The following is a 19,365-nucleotide window of genomic DNA, read 5'->3' as shown; positions in this document are numbered from 1 at the left end:
GGTTAGCTCGGCAAACGACTCGAAGTCCTTCTCCAGGATCGCCTTCTCCATCTTTTGCATCAGCTCGGGAACTTCGGGAATTCTGTGACGGAGCAAGGACGACGTCTCCACCGTCTGCTGCATCCCGGCAGTCGATGACGTTGACTTTCTCGCGTCATTCACCACGCAAATAAGGGCCTCGATTTCTGGCCAATGGGACTCGGGGGCCACCTGGATGGCGATGGAGTCCGAGCCATCCGACTTTTCTCCAGCCTCCCAAGCAACGAACCCGCCGAAAAGCGAGCGACACGACGACCCTGAGCCCTGGCGTGCGATTTTCGACAATTCCGACAGGCTAATAGGGAGCTCGAATAGCTGCGACAAAGTGAACACAAGGCAGGCATACCCGCTAGCCGAGGAGGCTAGGCCAGCGGCGGTGGGGAAGTTGTTCTCGGAGCAGATGTGCAATCCAAAGGTGGAGAGCTTGGGCGCCTCGGGATGCTCAGCCTCGAATTCTTGCCGCAGCCGGCGTGTTTCGCGCAGGCAGGTCTGAACGCGCTTGCTGGCGCTAATGTCTTCCTCGCGACCATTGAGCCAGAAGCGATCGGATGTAAAGGATGGGGAGGCGGCAATTGTTGTTTTTGTGGAGATGTTATCTTGCGAGATCGTGACGGAGAGAGAGGAATTGGTGGGAAGAATAAGGGCGGTGTCGCGCTTCCCCCAGTACTTGATGACCTAAGATGCCAAAAGCAAAAACCACCCCGGAAGGGATGACGTTAGGTCATGCCGCATCACCTCGATGACAGCGAAGTACGAACCGCAATATTGATGGGCGATGTGCATGTAACCACTTTAGCTTGATCCATCTTTTCCGATTATCACGCTTTCCGAAATGTCTAAAAGCACAGAGCTGAAGAACCGAGCTTTCGAGCTAAATAACAATAAAAAAAATTAGCATGTATTAAATTAAGCTAACATGATTGGCCGAAAATCTCTGATGATTTCTTAGTGTTGAGGTGGGAGCACACGGGCGACGGTTCGACTGCACGGCTTCCATAGTATTATGTGGGCTTTTTCTCTTTAAACTCTAAAGTAATCCATTCCCATCTTTTAAATTCATCATTAAATTCGGTTCAACATCGTCATTTTGCTTGCCAATCATTCCTAGTTGCAATTGCTTTTGAATGGCTGCTGGAAAGGCCTTACACTTCTATCATCATCCCTTTTTTCTCCCTCATTGAGAGCCTACCCACCCAATCCTATATAGATTAATATTTTATCCATCCCATAATGCCCGGAACTGATCCACGCACCGCCACAGCAACTCGCATGTCTCTTGCTCAGCGTCGGTCCATGGCTGCCCGCCGGTCCATGACTGCCCGTCGCTCTACGCTGCGTAAGTCCGTCGCACGCCAATCGCTTGCCCCCGGTTTTGCGGAGGAGGAAGGGGATGAGGGCTACGATGTCGACGATTTCTATGACAACTACGACGACTTCATGGGCAGTGGCGAGGAGTATGATGATGAATATCTGAACGGAGATAAACGAGATGAGGATGAGGATGACGTGGTGACGGATCCAACCACCAATTCGGGTTCAAACAGCCCGGTGACTGGGCCCAATGGAATCAATGGAATGCATTCCGATGCACCCGATCACAAGGATTTGCCGGCCCCTCAAAGCCGACAGCAAAAGCAGGAGCATGGTTTCCAAACGAAAGATCAAGATAATAAGCTCCTGAAGGAATCACCCATGACTCCGCAGAAGGAGCCAATGGCACCGCCAGCGGGCCAGCAGAAGGAGGTTAAGGAGAAAGAAGCCCCGCCAGATCAAAACGTGTCGAAGCTCACCTCTCGTATTGCTGAGCTCGAGCGGGAACTCGAGCACAAGAACAAAGAAATCGCCGAACACGTTAAAACAGAGCTTGACCTGGAGATGCTTGTCGATACGCTAACTCAGGAGAGCGAACAGACTCTGCGTAAAGCGGTGCAGCCACTCGAATCCAAGGTACACGAATTAGAAGATGAAAATGAGCAGCTAACGAGGCGATTAAGGAAAATGCAAGAGAGCATCAAGGAAAATGAGGACAAAGAAGAAAGAGAGGACACAAGATTAGAGGAGCTAAGAGAACAGTTTGAGCAAGAAAAAAGAGAGCTGCAGGAAAGGCTACAGAAACAAAGCGGGGAACAAATGCAGCGTCAATTTGAAGAGCTGAGTGAACGAGCTCGGGAAGAGGTAAGACCACATATATGCAAATAGCTAGGGTAGCTTTTGTTCACATTTCCTCTCCTCTTCCTCCCCCTCCTCCTTCATTAGCTTCGAAGTGAAATCACAGCAGAACTAGAGAGACTGCGTGAAAATCTCCAGGCTGCCGAGCATTCTTCGGCAAACGCGAATTTGGCTCTGGAGAAACAGAGAGAACTCACCCGCCGGATAGTAAACACGCTTCGAGAAAACTTGGAGAGTGATGAATCTCACGATCTCTCTTCAGATTCCGACAACATCGATCAACAGCTCTCCCAGCTTCTCGCTACTTATACTGCGCGTCGACAAACGGAATTGGAAGCCATCACTCGGCGTAAAGATAGAGCTGAAACTGCGTTAAAAGACTTGCAAAATGCAACCGAGAGAACGATTGTGGAGATGCAAAAACAGCTCGAGGAACGTGCTGCCGAAATTGAGCGGTTGCGACAAGGAGGCGACGAGGCCTATAACGAGGTGGAGGTGAAGCTGCGGGAAGCAAGGGCGGAAAATGAACGCCTTGCGCGATCAATCGCAGAAGCCGAGCGTATTTCACTCGAGCATATAGAGATGATTGACAAACTTGAGAGGGAAAAGGAGGAAGCGCACGGGAACATGGTCCGATTAAGAGATGAACTTGAAGAGAAGGAAAGAGAAATAGCCCAAGTGGAGCATGAGCGTGATGCGTCTGCGGCAAGATTCAAGCGCGAAATGGAGGAGAAGGATCGCGGCATGGATGAGCTGAAAATAATGCAGGAAGAAGAAATCAATAGATTGAAGGAGGATCTGGAGGAGGCGGAACGGAGATTAAACGGGATGCAGGAGACCCACTCGGAAAGCCAAACGCGGTTGGAGCAACAGTTGACGGAAACGGAGAATGAGCTTGCTGCCCTGCGCCGGACCTACGAGGACAAACAGCAACAGCTCAATGACAAGTTGGAGGATAAGCTGGAGGAGATCGATCAGCTGCGGATGGAATTGGAAACGCTGCAGACACGGCTTCAAGAGAATGAAGAGCACAAGACCCGGCTCATGCGGGACCATGACGACACCCTAGAACAGCTCCGCTCTCGTCACCAGACTGCCGCCTCTGACCTCGAGAGGGAAAGAGCCGCCCTCGATCAACTCAAAACGGAGTACGGCGAACTTCAAATGAGGATTTCGGAACAGTCCAGTGCTCACGAGGCCGCGATGGCTCGAATGAAACAGGAGCACGACGAAGCTCTTGACGAATGGAAGAGCAAGGTGCAGGAATTCGAGGCGCAGAAGGGCGATCTTGACGCCCAGGTTGCTGAGCATTCTGAGAAGCACCGAGAACTGCAAGCCTCCCATGTTGAGGAATTGGAACGGGTGAAGGATGAACACGAACTGGTCGTCAAAAAGATGCGGGAAGAGCTCGAGTTGAAGTCGGACGAGATAACGCAACTCCAAGAAGAAGTCGCAAGATTAAACGCTCTCCTGGAAGACACATCAGTTCAAGACCAACTTCTAGTCGAGAAAAGACAACTGAATGAGGTGATCCGCGGCCTCCAGGAAGAGCTGGCCTCTTCAGGGGGCAAACTGCAGCAACTACATGCAGCTCTTCGACAGTCTGAAGCACGCGTGTCGGAACTGGAGCAGGCACGGGAAGAGTATGACAAGGAGGTCCAACGACTCAATGCTTCATTAGATAATTTGCATGTGGAGAGAGAAGAGTTTGAAGAGAAGATCTCCCAAGTAGAAGAGGCAAACCGTAGGCTGGAGGATGAGCTTTTCGCAATGCGGGAAAATTTGGAGTCGGCAACGTCGGAGCGTGATAAGGAAGTCGCCGCGGCCAAGAATGAATCTGACCGCGCCCTCGCGGAGGCGGAACGCGAGCGTCGCCATCTACTTGAGCAAATATCCGAGCTCGAAGAGGAGCTATCTAGATCCCGTGCAGAAGCAGAGCGTATTGGGCGAGAGAGGACGCAAGTGGAAGAGCAAATGCGTGGAGAGCAGCATCAGCTGCAGAAGAAGTTGGACAGCCTTGGTGAGCTAAAGGAGAGATCGATGAAAGCTGAAGAGAGGCTGGAGCAACTGGAAAAAGAGATGACGGCTCGTGAAGCTGAGGCGGTGAAAGCTCGCCAGGAAGCCGCCGAGCTGCAGCTGGCCATCGCCTCGCAAACTGCAGAGTACAACTCCCTCCGTCAGGAGAATCAACGGTTGGCGGCCCAGCTCGAAGAACGGGACCGCTCGATCCAAGCGATGCGCAATGAGCTCGAACTCGCGAACGACGCTGCCTCATTCGCCCACTCGTCGCGGGATCGATCGCAGGACGGAGATCTCCGCGCACAGCTCGACGCACTTGCTGCCGAGCATGACCGCGAGATGCATGTTGTCAAAACACGGCATGCGGAGATGCTCAACGAGCTGAGCATCGAGATGGAGCGCCTCCGGAACACGCTTGAGCGGCGCCGGCAGAGTTTCGCGGCTCAAATTAAAGCCATGGAACAAGAGGCTCGCGGGTATCGTGAGGAGGCAGAGCGCCTTCGGGCGGAGTTGGAAACGGTCCGGGGCGGGAACACCCCAAGGCTGGCCGAGCTCGAGCGAAGAAACACCGAGCTGGAGGAAGAGCTGAATCAGCTCCTGGATAAAAACATGGATCTAGTGATCCAACTCTCGCAGATGGGCAAAGCCTGAACTTAGACAAAACGACTTCTAGTTTTTTTTTTAGATATTTTTATGTTATGCGTGCTATTTCAATTTCTTGTGGTGTATGATTTTTTTGATTGTTTCTTTTTTTTTCTTTTCTATTTTCCTTTTTTTTTGGCCTTTCATTACCCTCCGGGAATTTACAAAATCCTCATGCCCATTCTTTTTTTTTCTTTTTCTATCCACCCTTCCCCCCCCCCCCTCTATTCCTCCTAATTATAACTATTTTGTATATGATTTTTTTCTTTCATGATGGGCTTATTGATAGCTTCTATTTTCCCGTTCTATTTTATTATGTTGTTAAAAAAGACACTCTTTTTTTATCAATATTATTCTGCAAGTATTGACTTCTCCCATAAATACGTCGAAAGCAAAAAGATAAGGAAAACCACAACAATCTATCCATTTAAAACCAACACATAGTGGGGGGAAGAGAGAGGCCATGCTCCTGATTCTTACCGGGGCGAATAGGAGGGGATAAGGAGAAGACAAAGAGATCATTTACATAAGATGCTTGCGCATCAAGTTTGTCACATAATCAAAAACGACCAGAAGAATTCCTCCTCCAGGCCCCAATCTTAACACCTTGGGAACAAAGCCTTTGTAGAGGGCACGAAATCCCTCTTCGCGGTACACGGTCACGACCGATGGCAGGGTCCAGTTGTATTTTCTTACGCCCTGCCCGCTGTAATTCTGGATGCGTGTTTTAACCACGTCAAACGGCGTGTTGATCATGGTCCCGACGGTGCCACCGATCGTGCCGGCCACAAAGTTAGTGAAAAGTTTGCCCTCGTGAGATTCGGCCTTGGGGAGGGCCGCACGCACTCCGAAAATAACACCGAAATATCCTCCATTCCAGGCCGCATGTCTCCAGAGAGTAGCCTCAAGTCCGTTGTAGAGGGCCAGAGGACCTAGAAAAAGAAAAAAAAAAAAGAGGGGATGCATCATCAATCTTGAATAGACATAACGAGAAGAGCAGAGAATTAAAAACCCACCCTCACTCTTCATCACCTTCTTGATGCAGTCAAACGTTCCGTTGTATTTTCCTTTCTGAACAAAGACGCCATATTAAATGTTTGAACTAATGAACGGCAAGCCCACGAATATACATACCGACTCACGATCCTGTAATCGAATTTTAACCAGCTCAAATGGCACGATAATAACTGCCTCGGTACAACCAGCCGATATACCTGTCAAAATCGAGAGCGACTGGTTCATTTTCTCAACACCAAAGAGCCTCTTATACAAGATGGTATACTGCTCGTTGGCGGCAAATTTGGTGGCTCTTTTCGGGGCCTCGACCATGATAGGAGGAAGAATGCCGCGATAGAGTGCCCCCGGTCTGGGAAGGATAGAGAGAATAAGAGTCAATGCCCCGAGAGACCCACCAGCCGAACTTACCCTTCGCTCTTGATGATCTTCTGGAAGCAGTCTGTAATCGAGGAATAACCATCCTTGCCTCCGGTGCCCACTTGCAGCTGGAAACGTGTTTTAACCACTAAGCATGGTTGCAAATCTTAGCACAGCCGATAATGTACACATGCTCCCACGGGACACTTACCATCGAGAGGATACATGACCAAGATCTCTGACACGCCGGCAATAGCACCAGCCAGGAACTGATAGACGAATGGGAGGGCTAGGTAAGCGGGGGGTGAGTGTACAGTTTTCAGTACGAAAAGAATAAAAAAAGATCCAATTACGTTTCTGGCTTGGGTTGTCGGACATGGCTACAGTGGGTGTTGATGAGGAAGTATAGTATGGCTGAGCACTCTTTTGTGTGGGGAGGAAAATTAGCGTAGATCTACCGAACGAGTAGAATAACACAACTGGCAAATCTATTTTGTATACAATCGATTTCACTTTTATCTTCTCCGCATGTGACAGTCAAGTCCGTTACTGCCCGATATATAAATCTTAAACACACTCATTTTTTCCAACAGCAGAGTCTAGGCGGGCAGTCTTTGGCCAGATTCCCCTCGACTATCCTCGATCCCCGTTCTTTTCACCCAAGTCACCAATATGCTTTAAAGGCTTTTCATGCGAGGCTAGCTTTACCATAAGACTTCTACAGAATTGTAGATAGATAACTTTGAGAGCTTGGCTGTGTATCCTATACCAGCGTATACTGCAAGAAGCCCCCTTGGATAAGCTGTTCCACTCATCAATGCTCAGCCATTTCCCCATGCCCTATCAGCCCAAGCTTCGGCAACTCGATTTAGGTTTACTTGTATTATTCTGATAGTAAAACCATAAAATCTCGCTTTGCTCTTTGCACACAACTTTCACACGAGCCCTAGCGCAAGACTTCCTCTCCTCACTCTACCTATGGATTTTAGCATCAAGCCAATTCGACTATTTTTATTTACCGTAATGGTACAGTTAAAAGAGAATTAAAAGGAAATTAAATAAGGCAGAGAGGAGGGGGGAGGGTCAATTATATAACGAATTAAAAGGGAGAGCTCCCCCTCCTCTCCCGACACAAGTATAGAATAACTAGTCATAGTCGTCGTCATATTTTCGGAAAAATACATAAAATACGATCGTGGTGACCCCTACGGCCGCGGTCTCGAAGATAAACAACCCGAGATAGTCGGGATCGCGGGTCCAGTTGGCCAAGATCATGCCGATCAGACTACTCAGGGCGCTCATGAAGAGGAAGATGGACATCACGACCGACCTGACATGTTACAATTAGCATATGTTTTTTTTGCTGCTTATGGCGGAAACAAGGACTTACTTCAATTCTTCCGATGCGGCACGGTATGCAAGCTCGAGCCCGGTACAGGATGCGAAGATCTCGCTCAACGCGACCAGGGCGTACACGACCACCAAAACCCAGACCGGTAGGTTGTTCACCGCCTGGTCACGAGCATGCGGATCCGCGATAGACATGAAATCATAGTAGGGGCCAGTGCTGTACAAGACCTTTTGCCAAATCGTTACTAATAGGGAAGAGAGCATAACCACCATGAGGTTAGGAGATGCGAAATAAACAAACATGGGAATGAGTCGCATTTACGATAGATGAATGCCAAGGTCATAACCGCGAAGCCGAGGGTGCAGCGAAGGATAGGGCCCAGTTTCCAACCAAATGTTTTGCGTAGGAAAGGATAGATCCAGAGATCAAAGAAGGGCATCAACACGACAATGACAAGACTGTCCACCACGTTCATTTGCTCCGGCCCAAACCACGATGGCCTCTGCATGTGGGTTCCGATGGTAACGAACTAATCAACGTGGCAGATAAGGAGTGAGTGGAGGGGAGAAGGGGGATGATAGATAAGCAAGTTAGCTGGGGGGAATACTCACAGCGTCAAACATCTATGGGAGATGAAAAAAAAAAGTTAAGGATCAGGCATGCATCGAACTAATTCAAAGCCAACTAGCTTACGTTGTAATAGAGGACATAGTAGATAATGAAAAACAGGAACACCTTGCAAGCTTCATTCAGATTCATTAGCATTCTGATGAATGACACTAAAGCGAGGGGGAGATGTGGGGGCTACCTTTAATGGTCCGCTTCATATCTTCGACATACTGGTTGTTCCATTCTAGCTCTCCTTCCACGTCCGATTTAGCATAGTCCAGCCAATGCTCACGCTTGATATTGGGCTCGGGACGTGCACTTTCATCGCCAGCCTTTTTTTTGAATCGGTGGGAGACGGCATACCGAATGCATCGGAATGCCTTTCCTAGAGGGGACCCGTACTGTGGGGCGTTCTAGAGAGGCAGAGGCGTCAGCCTCTATCAAAGCGGAGCATACATCCTTCCGAAGCTCTGGGTACTTACGATGTATCTTGATTTGCCCGACACAAATGCGACAATTCCGAAGGCGAAAAACACAGTAGGGATGAGGAAAGCGTATACGAAGCCTTTTTCGCCCTATACAGTGGCCGCAAAATAAAACTCAGGTTGTTAGTCTTGGGAACTTGGCCCACCCTGCATCCTGCAATCGATTACCTGAGTATGGGATATGACGGGGCACACCACTGTTGGTTCGGGTTAAAAAGAACGGTTAAAACGGGGGGATCTTTCGGTGGAAAAGGAGAGGACGGAAAGACCGCGTCCACTTACACTGTCCAAACAGCGCGCCAATGTTGATGCACCAGTAGAAATACCGGTAGATGCGCTCCACCGTCATTTCCTGGGTGTAGATCACCTTTTTCTCATGATTCACGATGTCCTTGGGAACCTGCTCTGCGGCGTAGACGGACACGTTGGACTTGATTCCACCGGTTCCGAAGCCTATGAAGAGGTAAATGGCGACGAGGAAGAGCGGGAAGCGAGTGTCAAAGGAAAAGTCGGGGTCGGCGGAGAGCGTGAGGAGAGCCAGCCCGATCACATACATAATGGAAAAGAAGAGAACCACGCGGAATTTGCCAAACCACTGGTCGGCAAGCACTGCGCCAAGGATGGTGGTCAAATACGCGATAAAGGAGAACCCACGGTTGATAGCGGTGGCCTTATCGGAGGTGATCTTCAGGTTATTCAGCATGAAGGAGACGAACAGCGTCGATGCGCCATAGTATGCGCAACGCTCGCAGAGCTCCGTGATGATGATGGCGAAGGCAGACCAAGGGATGGGGCCCGCCTTCTTCTCGTAGTCTGGATATAAATCGGCGAGTCTCTCGGACCGCCCCTCGATCTGCTTCTCGGACAGCTCGACGTGCTCCACGTCGCCAGGAAACGCGAGCTTCTCGGTCGCGCCGCCGTTCTGTGAGCGCTCGACGGGGCTTTTCGAGTCGTCTCTTGCTTGTTTCGTCTCCTCCATCTATCTTATGTCGGAAAGGTGCACAGAAATAGAGAGCCCGCTGACAGCGTGGAGAGGGGAGGGAGGGGAGGAAGGGGAAAAAGACTAAAGCGAAAAAAGGCAGAGCCGAGCGGAACTTGCTGTTAAATAAGACGCCCTTCTTCTTGAACCAGAAAGGATTAACCGAAGAAGTCCCTCCTTTTTGCCCAAACCATTCTTGGGGGAGGGATCCTGAAATAGCACCAAGGTCTTCAGGAGTAAACAAATACCCGAGCTCGGTGTGCCAAATCTCCCCGAAATCGGCTCGGGCCTCCGCCAATCCAGAGGGCCCATTTTGAATCCTCGACGGCTACCACATGGCGGCCGGCCAAGACACCAAACCGCACGGGACTCCCATGCTCCGCCGAGCCATTAAAGGGGCCTTTTCAGCTTTGGCTGCGCGTGTCTCCTTAGCTGCTCGCCCCCACCGCTTCCCGCTCCGACGAGAACTCGCATTCGTTGCTGCGGAGGAGGGGTTAGGATGAGGTGTTTGGTAACACCTTGGCACGGCAAATTTAGGGAAAGTCTCCGAGGCGGGCTAATTCTTACGGTGCACGCTCAGGCAGCGTGAGGCATCCTCGTCTGTTTACGGGAGAGGAGCTCCTGCTGCCATGGCCATCCATCTCCGAGTTGAGGCATGTGACATGTCGTGGTTTACGGTGGAGCCATGTCTCCGGCTAGCATCGAGGCCAGCGACGAGGACAGCTTTGGAAACCACAGCGCTGCGCGTAAGCGTTATTAAAAGCGTCTTCTGGAGTTGCCGTGTGAACCGAGCTTATTCGCAGGGAGAAGGCACACCCTGAAATACAGCAAGCTTATGCCTCAGCCTCTACTACTTCAAACAATGCTCGTTCTGCTGCCGGCACCGCCGGCCGGTGTGACGACATTCTGCCTCCCGTCTTAGATCCGCCCCGTCCATGGATGTTTTCATCCGGAGAGGGCCATCGCTAGGATCTGATGCCTAGTCCCAAAACGGGAGGGGCCTCATCTTCTCCATTTAGACGCGTTACCCAACCGAAGGATATAGGCAGCTGATTCAGCCTCATCGACTCGCGTAAAATAGTAACTCCATGGCATACCCGAGCTCATGAATATCTTGTGTGCCAGCGGGGAGAGGAGGGTCACCCCAACTTACCAAGGACATTGTGGATGACAAAGGGACATTCTAACGTACCCCCTATTCGGACTCAATTACCATGTGTCACTCTACTGTCAATATGGAATGGCGTCAGATGGCGAAGACCACTCCGATTTTATCGATCCGGCACGTGGGACAAAGCTCTCTTCTATTATACAGATAACCGCCAGGTTCAGCTCAGCAAGGATTGCATTGTAAGATGAGTTTGAAGCTTAGTTTAGACTTTCTGGGCTGGGAGGAGGGGGGGGGGAAGGGGCCGAGAGCATCGCCCGAGGGATGCTGTTGGAGTTCATCTGCTGAGCTGAAAAAATAATGCCGCATGGCCAGATCTCGTCGGTGAATGAAAAATTCTGTTTACTGGGAGAGGAAGGGGGGGTGGGAACCTTTTACAGCTCTCCTCGTGATCCAAATTGATTTTATTACTATAAGGCTTCCATAAATAACATCTTTACATTACTATTATGTCATAGCAGTCAATAAACGCCCGGCGTCACTCAGCGCAACCATTCAGTAACGAAATTTAACTTTGTACACGATTAAGGTAGCGATGGCTAAAGCACTTAAAAGGGGATACGTCACCCAGAACCACACTATCCGCTCCAGCTTTGCCCGGCGCACAAATACTAGCACAAGCACCCCGCCAAGCACCAGCACGTCGGTGATGAAATGAGTGATGAGCAGCCCGTTTCCAACGTAGGTCTGCGTCCACGCAACGAACGGGATCCACCCGCCGGCGACAAACTCGCCAAGGATGAAGCCCAGCGCGGTGGCCAGGCTCACGGGGCGCAGGGCGATCGGGATGTCCATGAAGGCGTCCGAGATCCGCTCCTGGTAGAAGAAGACAAAGACCGCCAAGGGAAGGAAGAGCGTGCAGAACAGCGGCATCCACAGGGTCACCCGCGTGAGCGCCAGCAGCAAAAACCAGAAGAACGAGAGCTGGCCGATGATCAGCGGGACGAGGTAGATGTGCTTCGCCTGGATGAACGTGGCGCCATAGGACAGCACAAAGAAGGCCGCCCCCGCCAGCGGAAGGTAGAGGTAGAGGCGCCCTACGCTAGCGGGGCTAGTCCACAGATAATACGAGCGCAGCTCCCAGGGAAAGAGGAGCTCGAAGACCCCAACGCGCAGTCCCACGTAGAAGGGCATAAACACGCTCCTCAACAGGAAGAAGCTTGCGCTCTGCGCCGTCTGGATCCAGTTCTTCAGGTCTCGCCCGTACCGTAGCACGGGAAGGCCGTACCTTGCCCTGATGGCGGCAGGCTTGGTGAGCGCCCCACTGGCACAGACTAACTCCAGCACCAGCCCCAATCCCGAGACTGCCACCACGGGCCAGAAGGCAAATCTTGCTCCGGCGAATTCGTACACCGCGCCCCCACCGGCCGCGCCCGACGCCAGCCCCAGCAGAATGGCGGCAGCCATGATGGCGGGGAGGACAAACCGATGCTCGGTCTCCCGGTCCAGGCGACGCTCCATGCCCAGCGAGAGGCGTGCACTAATACCCTGTGCAAATCGAAGGCCGCGCAGCACCCATTGGCCCTTGGAATAGCCGTACACATACCCGACTCCGGCTAGGACCATCAGGATATGTGAGATCCAAAGTGAGAAGCGCTTGCGCTCATACACGCGCGGGTCCACCAGCAGTGTCATCACCACGAACCCGATCCAATAGCTCGCGAGGAAAAGCGACGAGTCAAGCATGGCGCCTTTCCACTTTTCGGGAGTCAGGATATTCAGCACCGGCCATACCACGGCGTAGGCGAATGCCTATGAAATCAAGGAGATCCATGAGGGATGGAGAGAGAGGTGGAGAAAGAGAAGATATGAGTAGGTTAGAATGATGGGTGATGCAATTGGACGAGGTCGATGTGGCAGAGGGGGGAAGGAGGAAGGGGAGCACTGCTTACCTGAGAAAACAAGGTGAAGAAAATAGCCAACACGCTTGGAGGTTGCCACCATCTCCGAGGACGCTTAGGATTTGGTTTCAGAATGTCGTCCTCCATCTTCAACCATCCGCTCTGCAGCTTTCCCGTTTGCGGCTGGCCATCGACATTCACAACCACGGCTCTATCCGGCACAATATCGCTTTCGTCAACCTCCGGCCTGACGCCAGGACCAAAGGCAGCCTGGGGAAGCGGTATGGCATCGGATGACGAGGAGAGTTCAGGCCTCTTTAGGGAGAGGATGGGCAATTTGCCTAGCATTGGCGAGGAATGGTGATCAGATGAGTGAAGAAATTAACCCACGGGGATATGGAGATTAGAGAAAGGGGGAAAAAAAATTAGGGGGAGAAATAGGAGAAGACTAAAGATGAAGAGGAATGGAGATAGGGTGTTTTATAAAATCAGCCGAATGCATTGCACTCTTATTTGGTGGCAAGTGGAAAGTGTCATGTGTGTAGGTTGGAGAAGAGGGAGGGACAGCATTATGCACATATGCATCATGCAGGTGGGGGGAAACAAAGGGGGAGAGAAGACGGTTTTCAAATACCGTTTGGAAGCTTGCTTTGACGGTTAGATGTAGAGTTTGCTCACCAAGTGGGTGCGTCCGGCCAGGGCAGGAGCCAGGCTCTCCTCCTGCTGAGGTTTCGCGGAGGGAAGAGAAAGGCGGCCCCCGCAGAGATAGGATTTGATTTGCCGAATTGCAGGCCGGCCTGGTACTTGTTTAACCTAGTCTTGGGCTAACCTTTTTAATATATCATTCATGGAAATTAATTGGTGATCGTATTTGTTGATAAATTCATCCACACTCCTGTCCACCTTTCTCTAGTCTCTTTCATCTTTTTCTCCGAGCCCATCCCCATCATGAATCCGAACTCATGCAAAGTGTGCGGCAGAACATTCCAGTCGTGGAACGACTTCCTCTGCCATCAATGCGAGACTCCCGTCGTCCCCTAGTGGGCGGCCTGCATTCCAAGCTCCTTCCATTCCTTCACCATGGCTGGTCCATCTCTCCACGACCGCTTCATAGTTTCTTTCTTTATACCTGATGTAAACGCTGGCATGTCCAAGGCGAAAAATTTGTTTGTGCGTGCATAGTATATGGATGTTGACATTCATGTATTAATAAATTCAGTCTCTCCCCTCCCTCACTGGGTCTATTCTTACTCCTATTTCTCGGCTCCGGTCACGTTGCTCACTGGAAAAAATGAAACCGGAAATTTTCCCACATTAACAGCTTGAAGCTCTTTCCTTTGCATTTAGAGAGCAGAAAAAAAAAATTCAATGAGCCTAAAAGTTACCACTATCCAAAACTTCATTGGCGGTGCCTTCACGACGAGCTCCGCCTCCAACACCCTGGAGAGCTACAACCCCGCCACCGGCGAGGTCATCGCACGTTTCCCGGATTCCACCCCCCAGGATGTGGACCAGGCCGTTGCTGCAGCGCGTCGCGCCTTCCCGGCCTGGTCCGCTACGCCGCGGTGGGAGCGTGCACGCATCTTGCTGCGGGTTGCCGACCTCGTCGAGGAGAGGCTCGAGGAGCTGGCAAAGGCAGAGACTTGCGATCAGGGCAAGTCAATCACCGCCTCCCGTACCCTCGACATTCCAAGAGTGGCATACAACTTCCGATTCTTCGGGACTAAGATAATGCACATTCTGGACGTCACCGTCCGGCAGGAAACGGCGCAAAGCCAAGTCCAGCGGCGACCCGTGGGTGTGGCTGCGCTTATCAGTCCCTGGAACTTCCCCCTCTATTTGTTAACCACCAAGATCGCGGCATGTCTTGCGAGTATGTAGCTCATGCCATTCTCCCCTTTGAAGTCCACTGCTGATACATTCTTTTGCCTCCTCCCCTCCCCCCCACCTTTTCTCTACCATGTCAGCCGGAAACACTTGTGTCTGCAAACCAAGCGAGTTCACACCTCTGACCGCCTACCGTAATATCTCCTGGCCATCCACGGATCTCATCCGTATATATATTAACGCCTCTCTTTCTTAGTCTTTTGCTCCATCCTCAAGGAAGCCGGCGTCCCGGATGGCGTGGTTAACATGGTGTTCGGCACGGGCTCCGTCGCCGGAAACGCGCTCGTGGTCCACCCGGATGTCCCTCTCGTCTCGTTCACGGGCGGCACCACTACCGGTCGCAAGATCACGGAGGCAAGCGCGCAGCATTTCAAGCGGCTGTCGCTCGAGCTGGGCGGGAAAAATGCATTTTTAGCCTTCGAAGACTGCGACTTGGAGAAATGTTTGACGTGGGCGATCAAGTCGGCCTATGGAAATAGCGGCCAGGTACGTACATATAGATGGGAAGCCCCCCCCCCCCTCTCCCCTTTCCCTCCTGACATGGACGAGTTGGGTCATTTTTAGGCCTGTGTCGCTAGCTCTCGCATATTTGTGCAAAAGTCCATCTGGGATCGATTTGTTCCCGCATTCATTGAGCGCACGCGCGCTATCAAGGTGGGGGATCCGCTCGACCCTAGCACCGAGCTGGGCCCCCTCAACTCTACGCAACATCTCGAGCGTGTCCTCTCCTACGTTGCTCTCGCCAAGTCCGAGGGCGGCAAGATTGAGTGCGGGGGCGACCGGCTTGCCTCGCACCCCAACGGATGCTTCCTCGTGCCCACCGTCATCACCGGGCTGGGGCCGAAGACACGCACCATGCAGGAGGAGATCTTCGGCCCTGTTGTGTGCATCGCGCCCTTCGAGACGGAGGAGGAGGCCATCGAACTTGCGAACGGGACCAAGTTTGGGCTGAGCTGCTGCGTGTTTACGGAGAACGGAGCCCGGCAGCGCCGGGTGTCGGAAAAAGTCCACGCAGGGTCGGTTTGGGTGAACTGCTTCATGGCCAGGGATCTCAGCATGCCATTCGGAGGCTTCAAGCAGAGCGGTAGCGTATTGCCCCCACCCCCTTCCATGGTTGCCATGGCGCAGAGCGAAGGGTCACTAACGCCTGTTTCTGTTTATTTAGGGATTGGGCGTGAGGGAGGCGAATGGAGCATCGACTTCTTCACCGAGACCAAGTGTGTGTGTTTTGCGGATTAACGCCCCTCCCCTCTACTCTATATCCCACTGTGATGTCTACTTCCTCTCATGTCTCCCCCCCCCCCCCTTCAAAGCCAGCTGCATTGCGGCACAAACAAAGAGCGTTTTATTGTTTGATTAGTGTTTTTTTCTTTTCGGTCCAAAAACCGTGTGGAGGGGGCTTAACTATGAAATAAAGTACATATTAACGCAGAAGCCTAGTAATAGAGCAGCAGTGGGGAAGAAATATACACAATAACAAATGATGAGCTAGGAAAACAGAGACGAATAAATAGATTAGAAACAGAGAAAAACAAGAGTCCTTGGACCACCCGCCGCTAACCACCTCCCCCCTTGCCGAGCAGACTTCCGATTTGACCGAGATTGGGCAGCGATCCTTCCTTGATAGGGCAATCGAATTGGGCATCCCGCGGGAGGGTGATGGGGATGGAGAGGAAGAGCACTTTGACGGTGAGTTTGAGGTCGTAGTCAACCTTGAGCTGTTGGCGAGCCGAGCCCAGAAACCCGCATTTGGACGCGATGTCCTGCAGCATGAACTGGTTGGGACCAGCGGTGGGCTAAAATAGAAGAGGAGAGGGGGGAGGTTAAGCATCCGAAGAAAGCAATCAAGACCGATGCTGGGGAGAAGAGGGAGTAGTTACATTATACTCGATGGAGAACGGGAACTTGATGGGCGTCACTGAATGGGCGGGTATATTGACGTCCTTCAGGGTGCCTCCTCCGACAGGAAGCCCTCTCCCTTGCTGCGTGGGATTCGGGTAGTAAGCCTGCGCTTCAATCTGGGGGAAGAACGCCCCCAGAAAGTTAGGGTTGGCCACCTCCACGTCCAGCCCAACGTTGATGGAGAACCCAGAGCCCTTTAGCTCAAACGGTGGCAGATTGCCAGGGTGGCCAATCACGCCCTTAAACTTGATATCGGGTTTCTTGAAGGTGGCCGCGATCACCCCAATAGCTATGGCCGCCGCCACGATAAGAAGACAGCATGCGCAGCTCATGAATTTGACCCAAAAGGGACAGCAGCCGCAACACATCCAGCTCCCCTTCCGTTTTCTGTCCATGGAATAGCGCCAAGCGGCGGGGGGAGGGGATGAATAGGCCGGGGGCGGGGTTAGCTTCGGCTCGGGGAGGTCGCGAAGGGAGGGGGGGTGCGCGGGGAAAACGGCGGAGTCCCGCACCTGTCGGGACGGTTTGATGCCACGCGCGGCATAGGATGATGCGCTGTATGCGGTGGCGTCATCTCCCATAGGAGAGCCTCGATGATTATAAAGGGCTGTGGTGCTTTGGGTGGATGCGGCATGCGGGGATGGGTACTGTTCTGGGGAATTGTATTCATAGTCATTAGCGGGATGAGGTCGCGAATAGTACGAATCGTGGTTGGGATGACCATGATCTACCTCCCGCATGGAGTAGCCGTGCGGGTCGTAGTCTTGCCGGTAATCGTCGTCGTAGTAGTAGTGGTTGCTGTTGCTGTAGCCGTTATGGAACTGAGGCTCATGAGGCTCATTGGCATATTGCGTCTGTGGATAGGGGTGATAGGATGGCTGAGGATGCGCGGGGTAGTGTGAGGGATCGTAGGCGGCATTATCATCACGATAATTGTAGTAGTCGTCTCTGTGTGTTCGTTCTTGCGGGTAATAGTAGGACATAGCGGGGGAAGGGCTGAGGCAACAAGCCGAAAAGAAATTCAGGAATTACGAAGAAAAGGCTGGCAGGTAAGGGGATGGGATGGGATAGGCGAGGAGGCGAAAAGCTGAGCAAGAAAAGAGAGCGAGCTTCGGATGAGGATCAGGGGACATTCAGTGAGCAAATCAAAGGAATGGAGAATTAGAATGAGCGGACGTTCCCTAGCTCCATGGAGAGAGTGAGTAGAGAAAAATTCTGTTCTATGATAACACTTGGTGCTTTTAAGTTACGGATTCTCTCCAATCGCCGCTAATTGCAAATGAAGGCGCAGTCGACACCTCTGAGTCGTGGTCTGTAAAAGGGCTAGCTTAAGAATCAAGCAAATCAAGACAGTTGTTGTAGGAGGAAAGATGGCGAACCAATCCCCGTATAGCTTTAATCGGTTCATATCCGCCCCATCCTCCTCCATCCCCTCGTCGTTCTTCCCCGCGTACCCAGCCGGCAGCACCACTCCGGATCGATCCGCAGCAGAGCATCCAGCCTCGAATCGCCCCGACGATAGCCCTTTTTCGCGTAGTAATCTCCAATATCAGCCCCCACAGTCGCAGTCTCTTCCGCAACCGCAATCCCAGCAACCGTCCACGCAACCGACACAACAGCAACCCCAGCAAGCTAACTATATTCCGAGCTTCTTTGCAAGCCGATCACAGGGAAGGGTAAGATCTAGGTGGATCCCGGTGGTTTGGAATGTTGACTAACCGCTTGAGCAAATAGCCTTCTGCATCATTTACATCCGATTTCTCCTCGCCAAAACATGAAATCACAAGCCCTTTTCCAGGGTATGTCTTCCCTCCTCTCCTCCCCTCCCCTCCCCTTTATTTGATAAACGAAGCCAAAGCTCACCACTATTTGTCCTAGACCTGGAGCATCCCCAAGCGGCGCATCTCCGCAGAGCACATTCGGACATAGTGGACTATTCAAGGACAAAAAGTGAGCTGGCCCATTCCAAGCCCGTATGTAAATCGGCTGACCCATTGCTTTTTGGCCGTAGACAATTCTCGACCACCCCCACTGCACCTCCCGAGGACGCCCCTCCAACCGAGTCCCTGTTTGATATGATGGACGGAGCAGAAGACAAGGTAATGTAGCTGGGCTGTCCCCTCCCGCTTTGCTGGCTTGGTTCTAACGGATCCCCTGTAGTCCCCGTTCAAAACCACGCCCGTCCGCGAGCCGTGGGCAAGCTTCCAGGAATCGACGGCGTCTGAGCCGATGGACACGGATCGCGTGGAGGCGACGCGGGTGATGGTCTTTGGCTTCCCGCCAAACATGACTTCCAACGTGATCAGCTGGTTCCGCAGCTGCGGCGACATCGCCAACTATGAGGTTGGCCCGGGCGAGTCCAACTGGGTCGTCATCAATTTCGCAGACGTGTGGGGCGCGTCCAAGGCACTAAGCAAGAACGGCAAGTCCATCGGGGGAGGCATCATCGTGGGCGTTGTGCCGGCGGAGGAGGAGAGAAAGGAGGAGAGCGCGCCGCGAGCGGGGGCAAGCCTGGCCGAGCCCTCTCCCTTCACCGCGTCTCCCACCCCGGGCGCGCGGAGGGCGGACCTGGGTGGGATGAGGATGGGCGTGGGGAGCGCTAGCGCAGGGACGCCTCACCGCATCACCGTCAACACAACGACGGACGTGTTCAAGAAGGAGCAACCGATGGGCCGAGCGTTCGACCCCGCTGCCTCGGTGCTGGCCTCTGCAAGCAAACTTCCGGCCGAGAACGCCAACAACGCGAATGGGAAGAGTCAGCCGGGAATCTGGTCCACCATCGATGCCATCTTTGGATGGTGAGCACGAGGGCTGCCCAGCTCGCTAATTTCAACTTGGTTTCCTTTTACTTTCTCCCTCTCCCTCTCTCTTTCTCTCTCTCTCTCTCTCTCTCTACAACT

General features: G+C 52.3%; 9 protein-coding genes across 9 annotated transcripts; 5 read left to right on the top strand and 4 right to left on the bottom strand.

The window, feature by feature from the left end:
• Positions 1–1,269: 1,269 nt before the first annotated feature.
• VTP21DRAFT_2494 (uncharacterized protein) lies at positions 1,270–4,878 on the top strand (the record flags this gene model as incomplete). Its single annotated transcript, XM_069392693.1, has 2 exons — positions 1,270–2,214; positions 2,296–4,878. The coding sequence occupies 2 exons, from the start codon at positions 1,270–1,272 to the stop codon at positions 4,876–4,878; spliced, it is 3,528 nt and encodes a 1,175-aa protein (XP_069250383.1).
• Positions 4,879–5,391: 513 nt separating this feature from the next.
• Positions 5,392–6,621, bottom strand: VTP21DRAFT_2493 (uncharacterized protein; the record flags this gene model as incomplete). The annotated part of the gene is made up of 6 exons (XM_069392692.1): positions 5,392–5,801; positions 5,886–5,940; positions 6,004–6,235; positions 6,295–6,391; positions 6,455–6,532; positions 6,597–6,621. 6 exons carry the CDS (start codon positions 6,619–6,621, stop codon positions 5,392–5,394), a joined length of 897 nt encoding a protein of 298 aa, XP_069250382.1.
• Positions 6,622–7,389: 768 nt separating this feature from the next.
• VTP21DRAFT_2492 (uncharacterized protein) lies at positions 7,390–9,667 on the bottom strand (the record flags this gene model as incomplete). The annotated part of the gene is made up of 9 exons (XM_069392691.1): positions 7,390–7,573; positions 7,634–7,838; positions 7,916–8,123; positions 8,206–8,217; positions 8,288–8,337; positions 8,403–8,616; positions 8,686–8,778; positions 8,857–8,885; positions 8,971–9,667. 9 exons carry the CDS (start codon positions 9,665–9,667, stop codon positions 7,390–7,392), a joined length of 1,692 nt encoding a protein of 563 aa, XP_069250381.1.
• A 335-nt stretch (positions 9,668–10,002) lies between these two features.
• VTP21DRAFT_2491 (uncharacterized protein) lies at positions 10,003–10,636 on the top strand (the record flags this gene model as incomplete). Its single annotated transcript, XM_069392690.1, has 3 exons — positions 10,003–10,160; positions 10,248–10,413; positions 10,460–10,636. The coding sequence occupies 3 exons, from the start codon at positions 10,003–10,005 to the stop codon at positions 10,634–10,636; spliced, it is 501 nt and encodes a 166-aa protein (XP_069250380.1).
• An 853-nt stretch (positions 10,637–11,489) lies between these two features.
• VTP21DRAFT_2490 (uncharacterized protein) lies at positions 11,490–12,047 on the top strand (the record flags this gene model as incomplete). Its single annotated transcript, XM_069392689.1, has 1 exon — positions 11,490–12,047. The coding sequence occupies one exon, from the start codon at positions 11,490–11,492 to the stop codon at positions 12,045–12,047; it is 558 nt and encodes a 185-aa protein (XP_069250379.1).
• A 1,589-nt stretch (positions 12,048–13,636) lies between these two features.
• Positions 13,637–13,879, bottom strand: VTP21DRAFT_2489 (uncharacterized protein; the record flags this gene model as incomplete). The annotated part of the gene is made up of 1 exon (XM_069392687.1): positions 13,637–13,879. One exon carries the CDS (start codon positions 13,877–13,879, stop codon positions 13,637–13,639), a length of 243 nt encoding a protein of 80 aa, XP_069250378.1.
• Positions 13,880–14,044: 165 nt separating this feature from the next.
• VTP21DRAFT_2488 (uncharacterized protein) lies at positions 14,045–15,802 on the top strand (the record flags this gene model as incomplete). The annotated part of the gene is made up of 5 exons (XM_069392686.1): positions 14,045–14,549; positions 14,644–14,697; positions 14,760–15,049; positions 15,128–15,647; positions 15,729–15,802. 5 exons carry the CDS (start codon positions 14,045–14,047, stop codon positions 15,800–15,802), a joined length of 1,443 nt encoding a protein of 480 aa, XP_069250377.1.
• Positions 15,803–16,119: 317 nt separating this feature from the next.
• On the bottom strand, positions 16,120–17,448 carry VTP21DRAFT_2487 (uncharacterized protein; the record flags this gene model as incomplete). The annotated part of the gene is made up of 2 exons (XM_069392685.1): positions 16,120–16,359; positions 16,444–17,448. The coding sequence occupies 2 exons, from the start codon at positions 17,446–17,448 to the stop codon at positions 16,120–16,122; spliced, it is 1,245 nt and encodes a 414-aa protein (XP_069250376.1).
• A 387-nt stretch (positions 17,449–17,835) lies between these two features.
• Positions 17,836–19,267, top strand: VTP21DRAFT_2486 (uncharacterized protein; the record flags this gene model as incomplete). The annotated part of the gene is made up of 5 exons (XM_069392684.1): positions 17,836–18,141; positions 18,200–18,264; positions 18,344–18,415; positions 18,477–18,564; positions 18,626–19,267. 5 exons carry the CDS (start codon positions 17,836–17,838, stop codon positions 19,265–19,267), a joined length of 1,173 nt encoding a protein of 390 aa, XP_069250375.1.
• Between the last annotated feature and the right edge of the window lie 98 nt (positions 19,268–19,365).

Source organism: Calcarisporiella thermophila (genome assembly GCF_041956535.1).
Source record: "Calcarisporiella thermophila strain CBS 279.70 unplaced genomic scaffold VTP21scaffold_14, whole genome shotgun sequence".
Classification (NCBI taxonomy): Eukaryota; Fungi; Calcarisporiellomycota; class Calcarisporiellomycetes; order Calcarisporiellales; family Calcarisporiellaceae; genus Calcarisporiella; species Calcarisporiella thermophila.
The sequence above is the reverse complement of the archived record's forward strand: the minus strand, read 5'-3'. Positions and strand labels throughout refer to the sequence as shown.